The 12,984-nt window shown below is 38.2% G+C and overlaps 1 protein-coding gene across 1 annotated transcript in view; it reads left to right on the top strand.

Annotated features, from left to right (window-relative positions):
* LOC132651231 (zinc finger protein ZFP2-like) overlaps window positions 1-9,548 on the top strand; it is a gene marked incomplete at both ends in the record, with an annotated part of 242,736 nt that extends 233,188 nt beyond the window's left edge. Inside the window, one exon of the mRNA XM_060376480.1 lies at window positions 9,091-9,548. Coding sequence (XP_060232463.1) covers window positions 9,091-9,548 — 458 coding nt within the window. The remainder of the gene's footprint in view (window positions 1-9,090) is intronic.
* Between the last annotated feature and the right edge of the window lie 3,436 nt (window positions 9,549-12,984).

Genomic DNA, 12,984 nt, shown 5'->3' with positions numbered 1-12,984 from the left:
TTGTTTTGGGTAGTGTCTCTCTGCCATTTACTTAGCTTGGCTAAGAGTTTGTCTACGTTTTTGATTTTCTCAAAGAACTTGGTTTCATTGATTCTTTGAATTATTCTTTGTTTCTAATTTATTGATTTCAGCCCTGACTTTGGTTATTCCTAGTTGTGTGTGTCTGCTACTTTTTTTCTAGGGCTTTCAGGTGTGCCATTAAGTTGCTTGTATGGGATGTCTCCAATAGCTTATGAAGCTTTTAGTGCTATTAAAAGTCCTCTTAGGACTGCTTTAATTGAATCCCATGAGTTTGGGTATGATGTGCATTCATTTTCATTGAACTGTAGGAAGTTATTTCTTTATTTCTTCCCTGACCTAGATTTCATTGAGTAGGGAGTTGTTCAGTTCCCATGTGTGTGTAGTCTTTTTATTATTTTTGTTATTGTTGTGGTCCATCTTTGGTCCATCATGGTCTGATGGGATACAAGATATTATTTCAATCATGCTGTATCTGTTGAGGCCTGGTTTGTGACCTACTGTATGGTCAGTTTTGAAGAAGGGTCCATGAGGTGCTGAAAGAAGATAGATTCTTTTCTGTTTGGGTTAAAATATTCTCTAGATATCTGTTAGGTTCATTTGATTCATGGCATTCATTTGTGTCATTATCTCTCAGTTTAAGTCCTTTTCCATTGCTCTGTCCCTTGATGATAGTGACATATTGACCTCTCCCACTATTAATGTACGGTGATTGATATGTTCTTTAAGTTTTGTTAATGTTTCTTTTACAAATGTGGGTGTCCTTGTATTTGGGGCATTGTTGCTCAGAATACAGATGCCATCTTGGTGGAATTTTCTTTTGTTGAGTATGAAGTATTCTTCCTCATTTTTATTTATTTATTTTATTTATTTATTTATTTTTATTTAAGAGCAATAACTGATATCAGGCAATATTTTCATAGTTTGAAACTGTGTGTAACCGCATAGTTTTTAAAAAATCTTTCAACATTTTATTGTGTTCTTTTTAAATTTTTATTAATAATAGTTTATTCACTTTGTATCCTCCCTGTACCTTCCTCCTTCCTCCCCTCCCATTCCCACCCTCCATCTTTCCCATCTCTGTCCCTTCCCCAGTCCACTGATAAGGGAGGTCCTCCTCCCCTTCACTCTGATCCTAGTCTATCAGGTCTCATTAGGAGTGGCTGCATTGTCTTCTTCTGTGGCCTGGCAAGGCTGATCCCCCCTCAATGGGAGGTGATCAAAGAGCAGGCCAATGAGTTCCCGTCAGAGACAGTTTCTGTCCCCATTACTATGAAGCACACTTGGATACTGAACTGCCATAGGCTACCTTTTTGTGCAGGGGTTTCAGGCCATCTCCATGAGTGGTCCTTGGCTGGCATATCAGTTTGAAAAAAGACCCCTGTGCCCAGAATTTTTGGAACTGTTACTGTCCTTGTGTCCTTGCTGTCCTCTCCAGGTTTACTATCTCCCAGTTCTTCCATAAGATTCCCTGCACTCTGCCCAAAGTTTGGCTATGAGTCTCAGCATCTGCCTTGACACTCTGCAGGGTAGAGCCTTTCCAATGCCCTCTGTGGTAGGCTCCTGTCCTGTCCCTGTATTCTCCCTCATCTGATGTCCATCCTCTTTGCCTTTCTGCATGGGATTTGAGCATCTTAGCCAGCATACTCCTTCCTGATTAACTTTCTTAGGTGTACAGATTTTAGTATTTTTATCCTATATTTTATATCCTATATCCACTTATGAGTGAGTATATACCCTGTAAGTCTTTCTGCTTCTGGGATACTTCACTCAGGATGATCTTTTCCACTTCCCACCATTTACCTGCAAATTTCATGTTTTCCTTGTTTTTCATTGCTGAGTAATATTCCATCGTATAGATATACCACAATTTCTGTATCCATTCCTCAACTGAGGGCCATCTGTGCCATTTCCAGCTTCTGGCTATTACAAATAAAGCTATTACAAACATAGTTGAGCAGATGTCCTTGTTGTATACTTGAGGGCCTTTTGGATATATGCTTAGAAGTGGTATAGCTGGATCTTGAGGAGGTGCTATTCCTAATTGTCTGAGAAAGTGTCAGGTTGATTTGTAAAGTTGTATAAGTTTACATTCCCACCAGCAATGAAGGAGGGTTCCCCTTTCTCCAAATCCTATCCAGCATGAGTTGTCACTTGAGTTATTTGTCTTAGTCATTTTGATGGGTGTAAGGTGAAATCTCAGGGTGGTTTTGATTTGCATTTCCCTGATGACTAAGAATGTTGAACATTTCTTTCAGTGTTTCTCTGCCATTCTATATTCCTCTATTGAGAATTCTCTGTTTAGCTCTGTACCCAATTTTTTAATTTGGGTTACTTGATTTGTTGGTGTTTAACTTCTTGAAATTTTTATAAATACTGGATATTAACCTTCTGTCAGATATAGGGTTGGTGAAGATCCTTTCCCAATCTGCAAGCAGTCATTTTATTTTGATAACAGTTTCCTTTGACTTATAGAAGTTTTTCAGTTTCATGAGGTCCCATTTATTGATTATTGCTCTTAGAGCCTGTACTGTTGAAGTTCTGTTCAGGAAGTTGTCCCTTGTTACAATGAGTTCAAGGCTCTTCCTCACTTTTTCTTCTAACAGGGTTAGTATGTCTGGTTTTATACTAAGGTCTTTGATCCACCTGAACTTTAGTTTTGTGCAGAGTGATAAATATGGATCTATTTGCATTTTCCTACATGTAGACATCCAGTTAGACCAGCACCTTTTGTTGAAGATGCTATCTTTTTTTTCCATTGTATGGTTTTGGCATCTTTGCCAAAAATCAGTAGTCCATACTGTGTGGGTGTATTTCTGGGACTTCTATCCAATTCCATAGATCCACTAGTTGGTGTCTATGCAAGTACCATGCAGTTCTTATTACTGTTGCTCTATAGTACACCTTGAGATCAGGAATGGAGATACTGCCAGAAGATCTTTTATTACGGAAGATTGTTTTAGCAATTCTGGGTTTCTTGTTATTCCATATGAAGTTGGGAATTTTTCTTTCAAGGTCTGTAAAGATTTGTGTTGGTAATTTGATGGGAATTACATTAAATCTGTAGATTGCATTTGGTAAGAGGACCATTTTTACTATGTTTATCCTGCCAAGCCATGAGCATGAGAGATCTTTCCATCTTCTGATATCTTCTTCTATTTCTTTCTTTAGAGACTTGAAATTTTTTCATACAAGTCTTTGACTTGCTTGGTTAGGGTCACACCAAGGTACTTTATGTCCTTTTTGACTATTGTGAAGGGTGTTGTTTACCTAAGTTCTTTCTCAGCACTTTTGTCATTTGTATACAAAAGGGCTACTGATTTTTTGAGTTGATTTTGTATCCAGCCACATTGCTGAAAGTATTTGTCAGCCTTAGGGGTTCCCTGGTAGAATTTTGGGGGTCACTCAGGTATACTATCATATCATCTACAAATAGTGATACTTTGACTTCTTCTTTTCCCATTTGTATCCCCTTAATCTTCTTTAATTGTCTTATTACTCTAGCAAGGACTTCGAGAACTATGTTGAAGAGATATGGAGAGAGGGGGCAGCCTTGCCTTGTCCTTGAATTCAGTGGGATTGCTTTAAGTTTCTCTCCATTCAGTTTGATGTTGGCTATATGTTTCTGTATATTGCCTTTACTATGTTTAGGTATATGCCCTGTATCCCTGATCTCTCCAATACTTTAAAAATGAATGGATGCTGGATTTTTTCAAATGCTTTTTCAGCATCTAAGGAGATTATCATGTGTTTATTTTTCTTTCAGTTTGTTAATATGGTGGATCATATCGATAGATTTTTGCATATTGAACCACCCCTGCATACCTGGCCTGAAGCCTACTTGGTTGTAGTGGATGATACCTTTGATGTGTTTTTGTATTGGGTTTTCAAAGTATTTTGTTGAGTACTTTTTCATCAATGCTCATAAGAGAGATTGGCCTGAAATTGTCTTTATGCTGGTGTATCCAGGCTGCTTGCTCCTGAATAACTAGGTTCTGGACATGCCATATTGCTTTGTCTTTTGTTGGTTGAGCTTTTATACTGGCCTCTACCCATTGGGATATCCTAGGTGTTGGATGTTAGTTTCTGGTACTTCCTGGAATCCTGTGGTGGGTCGAATCCCCTTGGCAGGAAGATGATTTTTCCCAAAGGAGCTCTCCTCCATTTTTTAGGTATGGTCACTGAATGGCAGGTGTTTTTCAGGAATTGCCACAGCTCATCTCAGGCGTACATACCTGAGTAGTAATTGTTGCCTTTGTTAGTAAAAGGGGCTATCCTCTCACCCAGAGAAGTTCTGGAGACAGCTGCCCTGCTACTGGGTTTCTTGCTGTAAATGTAGTGACCTGCTGCTGTAACCTGAGTGCCCTGTGGCTTGGTCAGTTTAGTTAGGGATAACTGGTTGTTCCTTGGAGCAGTATCTGGGGGTTGATCTCCAGAAACCCAGGCTTCTGTAGGTCTCAGTTTGGAGCTCTGTGCCCCAGTACCCAAGTGGTAATCAGTGTAGCAGGTGAGCACCACTCTCATGTGTACAGCAGGAGGCTAGAGTAGGAGCCTGTGGATAACCAGAAACTTTTCTGGAGCTAGGTGTCCTGAGGTAGGGCCAGATATTTCCCCCACCTTTGGGTTTTCTTTCAATAGGAAGACTCAGTCTGTGGTGTTTGACGTAGTGTGTAGAATGCGTAGGCACTTGCCAATGATGGCTCCAAGCTGGTGACTGGGAAAGAATCTGAGAACTTTTCCAAGAATGTTCCTGTGTATGGTAGATGTAGTGTGTGTGTGGGGAGTTGGCTGAGTTCTCTAATCTGGGACCTGCTGTTTCCCTGCCTGTGGGGTTTTCTCCAGACAGGGAAACCCAGCCTCTAGTGTCCTGGGGCACAAAGTTCTGTGATGGAGAGTAAGGCATGCAGGGCTAGCAGCTGGAGGCACACTCAGGCCTGACAGCTGTGCACCCACTGGTCTGCAGGACCTTTCCAGGGATAGACTGGGTGACCTGAGGTAAGTCCTGCTTTCTTCTTCCCTGTTTCTTTTCTAGACTGGGGCTCCCAGTCTCTGGTGCCCTGGAGAACATAATTTAGTCTGGAAAGGTTATCAGGACACAAAGGTGTATCCTGCGACCCAGGATATCTTCCAAGTTGTCGCTGAGTGACCTGAGAGTGGACCTGACACCGTGGAGTTTCTTCTCACCTGGGAAAAAAGATCTTTGTTGTTTTAGGGCCCAGAGTTCAGTCTTTTAGTTTCTGTACCAACATTGCTGTCCTACTCCTCAGACCCAATGTCCTCCTGGCACTGCCATCTTGGATTCCCCCCTTCCTCATCCCTTTAAAATAATTTTGGTTGAAAGTCTATTTTATTAGATATTAGAATATCTACTCCTGCTTGCTTCTTGGGTCCATTTGCTTGAAAACCTTATTCCTGCTGCAACATCCCAGGAACTTTCGCAGAGATTAGCTGGGTGCTCTGAGGTTGGACCCGATTGTTTTCCTCATCATTGGTTTTCTTCTTACATTTGAAACACAGTCAGTTGGGACCCACAGATCCAACTATTGGACTCCATGCAGTCTCTGCTACCCAGCTTATCAGACACAGTATGCAATCAGCCCAATCATCTGGGATCTATTTTTAGTTTTTACTGAATATGAGTATTTTGATTGTATGCATGAATATGCACCTCTTTGTGTGCCTAATCCTCACAGTAGTCTCAAGATGTCTTCAGAACTCATGAACTTATAGCAATTGATAGTAGTGGGTCCCAGGTAATCACTGATAATTGAGCCCAATTATTTGAAAGAGCAGCTAGAACTCCTCACTGCTGAGCCATCTGTCCTGTTTTATGTTGCTTATTTATGATCAGCATTTACATTGTTAATATTTTCATCTTTCTATTTTTAGCTGTTTAAACATGCATTCCCTTTTAGTAAGATATCATTGAAGTTACAGTTTAATCTGGGGCAGTGCAGATTTCTGGAGAATAAATATATAACAGGAGTGAATGTATAATTCCTTGTAGAAGCTTCAGTAAAGACCTCTGAGTTCTTTCAATATTTTGTTTGATTGACTTTTAGAGGAGGCTCTGTCTTACTATATAGGTCTGGCTGTCCTAGAACTCTTTGAATAGATAATGCTGACATCCAGTTCAATAAGATATACCTGCGTCTGCCTCCTGAGTGATGAAATTGAAGGCATGACAGAATACACCCAGGTTGTCCACCATTTTTTTGTAGTTAGTAACTGTTAATAAATTTCTCTGATGTGTACTTAGTATTGTTCATCTGTTAATTTCTCTGTGTGTGTGTATCTGTCTCTATGTCTCTGTCTCTCTATTTCACACTCTTCCCTCTGTTTGTCTTTGTCCACATTAATTGCCATGTCTATTCCAAAGCTATATCCTCTTCAAAAAGTTCAGATATGATACAGTTAAAACTAGTTATTCCGTTTTTTTCTAAAATGACTTAGTGATAACATTAAAACTTCTTTTTAATAGAAAAGTTTTAATCTTTATTTTTAATCTATAGACTACATTATTTAGTAAGGAGGATATACAAAACAATGATCAAAGAATAATCATGTGTTCTATTCCTTTTCTTTTGTCTGGTCACTCAGAAATATGGTGTTATTGGCTATGATTTTTGTTGCTTGCCACTCACATTATTTTTATCCATGTATTCACTGTAGTCCACTTTCCCTTCCACAAATATATGAGCCCCCCTCTTCACATACTGATATGCCACATCCCTGAGCCCTGGTCAAAACATAATATTCAGTACCATGTTGTCTTTTGACTGATGTTACCCATCTGTTCAGTGTCCCCTGATCAACACATCTCATTTGTTGCTATATAAAATATCATGACTGTGTTTTGTCCTTCCACCTGTCTCATGACAGGGTCCTGACCTACTCACCCAAGTAAATGAAGATGATTCATAGATTGCTCAAGAACCCAACTAATGGCTACTTTATATTCATGTCTTACAAACTGATGAAACACAGGTTTTTGAAGCATGCCTTTGGTTTTTTTTTTTTTTTCAATCTAACCTTTAGGCTTTTTCATCTCCCCTACTTCACATCAAACACAGCACCCAACTGTATAACATTCGCACTTCTGTGTCAGAAAATAAATTGAAGAAGCACTAGAATTATATGATTATATTGCCAATGAAATATAAATTTATATTGTTGCCACTCTTTCTGTTGTACAAATGCATGGCATATTTTAGAATTCGGTGACCTTCAATGATGTGCATGTGAAATTCAGCCAAGAAGAGTGGGCCTTGCTGGAACCTTCCCATAAGCAACTCTACAAAGATGTGATGCTAGAGACCTGTGAAAACCTCACTGCTATAGGTAAGACTGCAATTTTTCTTTCACTTTTAAAATAAAGAGACAACTTTTACTTTGTTATTGATCCTCTTCTGTAATTCCAATTGAGAATGAGGAGGAATGAGGTAAATAAATCAGGCATGGTTCTAAGGGTCACAGAAGATAGTGATTTAAGTTTTGCCTTAATAATAACATGATATTTCCAATAATATGTATTTTCTGGTGCTATATTTTAGGCTACAATTGGGATGACCATAATATTGAAGAACATTTTCAAAGTTCTACAAGTAATAAAAGGTAACTTTATGTGAATGTTGATACAGATATAAATCTTAAATTTTAATGTGTCCTGGAAGTCTGGTGTTTTTTGTTTGTTTGTTTGTTTATTGGCTGCTTTTTATTTTCTGTTTTTGAAATAGATTTTTTTCTGGGTATCTGTGACTTTCTTAGACTTGCTTGTTAGACCAGGCTGACCTCAAAATCACACAGATCTGCCTGCTTCTGCCTCCACAAGTGCTGGAATTGAAGGCATGTACCAGCACACATGGCTGTGTCCTGGAAGTTTTAAAGAAAAGCAACAGTGTAAAAACAGCACTGCTTTAAGTGTACTGATGATCATTAAAATTTCATAATTCCATGTTTTTCAATGTCAGGTATCTGATTTGTGTTTACAAGGCACTCCCCTAAGATAGAAGAAAATAAAATAATATTGTAACAAAAATACCATTTGAATCATATGGACATTACAGCTACTGACTTAAACTGTCAATCTGTTTAGTCTCATTCTATCTACTCAGATATTGTAAGAGGTGTACACACTGAATTGGTGATCAGTATGTGTTCAAAACCTTCTAATAAGCAAAAATTACATAGTAGAACCAGTGTTACTAATTTTCGTGCAGTAACATTGTAAAGTTTAGTGAAAGGAGCAGCTTATGAGAATCAAGAATATTGTTGTGGAGAAACCTTAATCCCTATATGACATGTCTATGATGAACAAAAACAAACTATGTTAATTCAATGTGGGAATCTTTATTATTTTTGTAAATTAAACTGGTATATCATATGTCAAAATGTTTCTAAGACACATGAACATAGGGTTATTGAAAGAAGCAGTGTCCCTGTCTTTCTGCAAGAACAATTGATTTGGTAGTAGTCCCCACTGTGAGTAAATTTTCTGAATGTGATAAATGGTTACTGTTAATTGGTTTGCAACTTCACTGAGAATTCATCAGCAAACTCATATTGCTGAAAATACCCATGAATACTAAGAATTTGGAAATTCTGCTTGTCTAGGCTCACTTTGTAAATGAAGTATCATTCATACAGTACAAAAATTTGTGAATGGGATTGCTGTGGTAAAACTCTGAGTTCTTATAATACTCTTCATATATAGGAGAAAACCTCTTATAGAAATAGAAAAATGATGCTACAAAAGTGATCCACATAACAAATGCTCTTACCATCACAGGGATCTTAAAAAATACCCATAATGAAGGGGAATACTGTGAATGTGAATAAAGTGATAAAACTTTAAAATTTGATTCTTCTTTACAATTGGACCAAATTATGAAATTAATTCATATAGATAAATATATTTATTAGTGTAATGAAATGACTGTGGTAAATCTTTCACATGTGCCAATTTTCTTTGCAGGCATGAAAGCAGTCATACTGGAGAGAAACCCTTTAAATGCACTCTATGTGGTAAAGCCTTCCCCTGTATCACTGTTCTCCTATGGCATAAAAGAACACACACTGGAGAGAAGCCTTACAAATGTAATCAATGTGGTAAAGCCTTTGCAAAAAGCAGTCAGCTCATACGGCATAAAAGAACACATACTGGAGAAAAATCTTATGAATGTAACCAGTGTGGTAAAGCCTTTGCACAAAACAGTACTCTCTTAAGCCATAAAAGAACACATACTGGAGAGAAACCTTATGAATGTAATGAGTGTGGTAAAGCCTTTGCAGAAAACAGTACTCTCTTAAGCCATAAAAGAACACACACTGGAGAGAAACCTTATGAATGTAATGAGTGTGGTAAAGCCTTTGCACAAAACAGTCATCTCATAAGCCATAAAAGAACACACACTGGAGAGAAACCTTATGAATGTAATGAGTGTGGCAAAGCCTTTGCACAAAACAGTACTCTGTTAAGCCATAAAAGAACACACACTGGAGAGAAACCTTATGAATGTAACGAGTGTGGTAAAGCCTTTGCACAAAACAGTAATCTCATAAGACATAAAAGAACACATACTGGAAAGAAACCTTATGAATATACCCAATGGGATAAAGCCTTTGCACAGCAGAGTAGTCTCCGAAAACAGGAGAAGACACACAGTGGAGAGAAGCCTTGTGAGGGTAATTAGCGTGATAAATCCTTTGCATGTAACAATCATCTCCTAAGACAACAATACATTCTGGAGGGAAACCATAGGAATATAACTATGTGGCAAAGCCTTTGCACATAACATCTAATACATAAAATAACACATACTGGAAAGATGTCTGACTGTAACCAATGTGAAAAATCTTTTGGACTTCAGAATAATCTCCACACTCATGAAAGAAATCCTAATGGAGAGAAAGCCTGTGAGTGTTTTTAACATGGTGAAACCATTCCACATTTGTATAATGTTCATCATCATGAAAGGATTCATAATAGAGGAAAAACTTATGAATGTGTTAAAATGGTGAGGACTTGCACAAATCCAGAGTCATCATCAACATAAAAGTATTCTTATTGGAGAGGAATTCTTTGAGTATAAGCAAGGTGGAAAGGCCGTTGTGTACTTTGGTCCACTGAGATGCAACAGAACTGTAAAACTAGCTCAATGGAAATGACCTCCCTTTTCTGAAGGGGAAAGGGGATAGGGGCAATAGGAATGGAGGGTAGTCATGGGCAGAGAAGGGAAGGGGATTACTATTGGAATTTAAAGTAAATAAACTTATTTTTAAAAAGAATACAATGAATGGTGAATATCAATTACATGCAACAGTATTATATAATAAGGTGTTTACGGTAGACTTATTGATAATCCTGATTCTCAACATTTACTATTTTCAGTTGCCTCACTTTACACAAGAAACTTTTAGTCCAGTGGATGAATATGTAGGGAATGGTGAACTAACACCAGCCAGGAAGTTCTCTGAGAGTAACACAACAGTGGTAGTCTGGAGAAGTTTCTTTGTGTACACATACCTATTGTTCCAGGGGTACTATTGAAAAACATCACAACCCACACTGAATTTTGAGATATGAGGGAGGAGGCTTTCTTTTCCATGTATGAACCTACTTCTGGAGTAGATGTGTAACCATGTCAAGGGTGAGTTTTCTCTGCCTGACTTCATCTACAGAGTGTCTTTAGACATAGACACCACCAATCAAATTTGATAGATGGCCTTTGACACAGATCACTGATAACTCTCCCCTCCCTTCAAATATAGGATAATTTGGATCTGTGTCCTTGTTCTTATTCATATAATAGGAATGTGCTGTTTAATGCAAATCAAGCATCCTTGAATATCTTAGCATTAAACAATTATCTACACCTATGCTTGGAGCATCCCAGGCACTCCCCAAGGGATATAAGCCTCTGTTTTCTGTTTTCTGGAATTAAAGTTGAACCTACTTTCTAAGGTGGTTCCCAGAGTGGCTGACCACAGTTATGCTTGCGGGCTTTCCAAGCTTTATGCTAATCATCTTCTGCCCCTTATGCCTTCCTGGGCTCGTGGGAAACAGCCCTCCAGGCAGCAATAGAATCACATTCTCTGAAATGCCTGTGATAAAATGTTTCAGACATCATAACCTTTCAAATTTCACATGTTTCTGGATGTGAAATGGTCAATCAGTGTCTTGGGGTGGGACTCTTTAAAATGAGTTATATTTAGTGTTTAGTTCATGGTAAGGTTGCAGGCAAGCTTCATGGTATGAAATCTTCTGAGGTGAGTACAGTGGCCGATGGAAAAGAAATAAGAGCAAAAATTTTATTTCTCTGTTTTTAGTAGCTGAGCACTGTTCCAATAAGATATGGGTGGATGGCAGAGGAGAGGAACTCCCCTTTTGAGTAGGCTAGGGAAAGGGGATGGGGGAAGATGAAGGGAGGGTAGGACCAGTAGGAGTTGAGGGAGTGACCTTCAACCATCATACATAATGAATAAATTGTGAAAAATAAAAACAATTAATAAAATGAAAAATAGTAAGAAAAACAAAAGAGCAAAATAGCAAAATTTTGAGTCTAGTTTGGGTAACTTCCCTCCCTCAAAGAGAAGAAAGAAGATATATAGAAAGAAAAGAAAAACATAATCTTTGTCTTTGTCACCTTTCTTCCCTGTGGGCTCACTTGATAATCATTATCCAATGGAGACCATGCTTCTCTCACTGAATTTTATGTTACCATAGCAGTAGGATTCAAACCTGGAACTAATGGCAGAGGTTCCTAGTTAACATATCAAATCAAACCTACCTGACATTTTCTCCCAGCAATCCTTCAGTTCTTCCATGTTGTCTGGTCCTCCAGGATAGTATAGCCCATGCAATACCCTGAATTCTCCTTCCCAGGGCCTGAGCAAACCACACTTCTCCTTCACCCATATATAGGCAAACTATTTTGGCTACCCGGTCCTGTCAAGAGCCATTCAGGAGCAACAGCAAAAGAGCTGTAGAACTCATGGAATGTGGCTCCCCTGTTAGCATAGTCATGAGGAGTTTGTCTTGGAGAAGCATAATTCCTAGAACTGCTTGTCCTGCGGACTTTGTGCTCTTATGTAGCATATCTCTGTTTGTTGCCCTTATGATGCCCATATCCCTCATAACATGAGTTGTATGAAATCTCTAAGGAGGCTTCTAGCCCATCACTGGGCGATATCTCTGTCATTTAAAATTAACAATGTTTGATCTCTTTCCACCTGTTTATTGGAGCAGATTAATGAATTAACCACTGCCCTTGAAAGGAGCCATAGATGTAGATTGTTAGCAATGGCCATTACACTTAGAAAGAATTTGGAAAAATAGATTGTTTAACAAGGTCAGGGAGGATTTTTTTTATTACTGTTGCTCTATAGTATTACTTGAGATCTGGGATGAAGATACCTCCAGAAAATATTTTATTGTACAGACATGTTTTTATCAATTCTGGGTTTTTTTGTTTGTTTTTAAATATGAAACTGGGAATTGTTCTTTCAATGTCAGTAAAGAGTTGTGTTGGTATTTTTATTGGAATTGCATTGAGTCTGTAGATTTAGTAGAGTGTCCATTTTTACTGTGTTAATCCTACCAATCCTGGAGCATGGGAGATCTTTCCATCTTCTGATATCGTCCTTGAATTTTTTTTTCCATATAAGTCTTTCATTTGCTTGATTAGAGTCACACCAAGGTACATTATGTTATTTGTGGCAATTGTGAAGGGGTGTTGTTTCCCTAATTTCCTTATGAGCCTGTTTTTCTTTTGTATACAAGAAGGCTTCAGTTTTTTGTTTGTTTGTATGTTTTACTTAATTTTTATCCAGCCACTTTGTTGAAGATATTTATCAGCCGTAGGAGTTCCCTGGTTGACTTTTTAGGGTTATTTATATGTACTATCACATCATCTGCAACACAAGCTGGACTGGATGTGGAGAAAAGAAAACACTCCTCCATTGTAG

Source organism: Meriones unguiculatus (genome assembly GCF_030254825.1).
Source record: "Meriones unguiculatus strain TT.TT164.6M chromosome 13 unlocalized genomic scaffold, Bangor_MerUng_6.1 Chr13_unordered_Scaffold_41, whole genome shotgun sequence".
Lineage (NCBI taxonomy): Eukaryota > Metazoa > Chordata > Mammalia > Rodentia > Muridae > Meriones > Meriones unguiculatus.
This window is presented reverse-complemented; position numbering and strand designations above follow the sequence as displayed.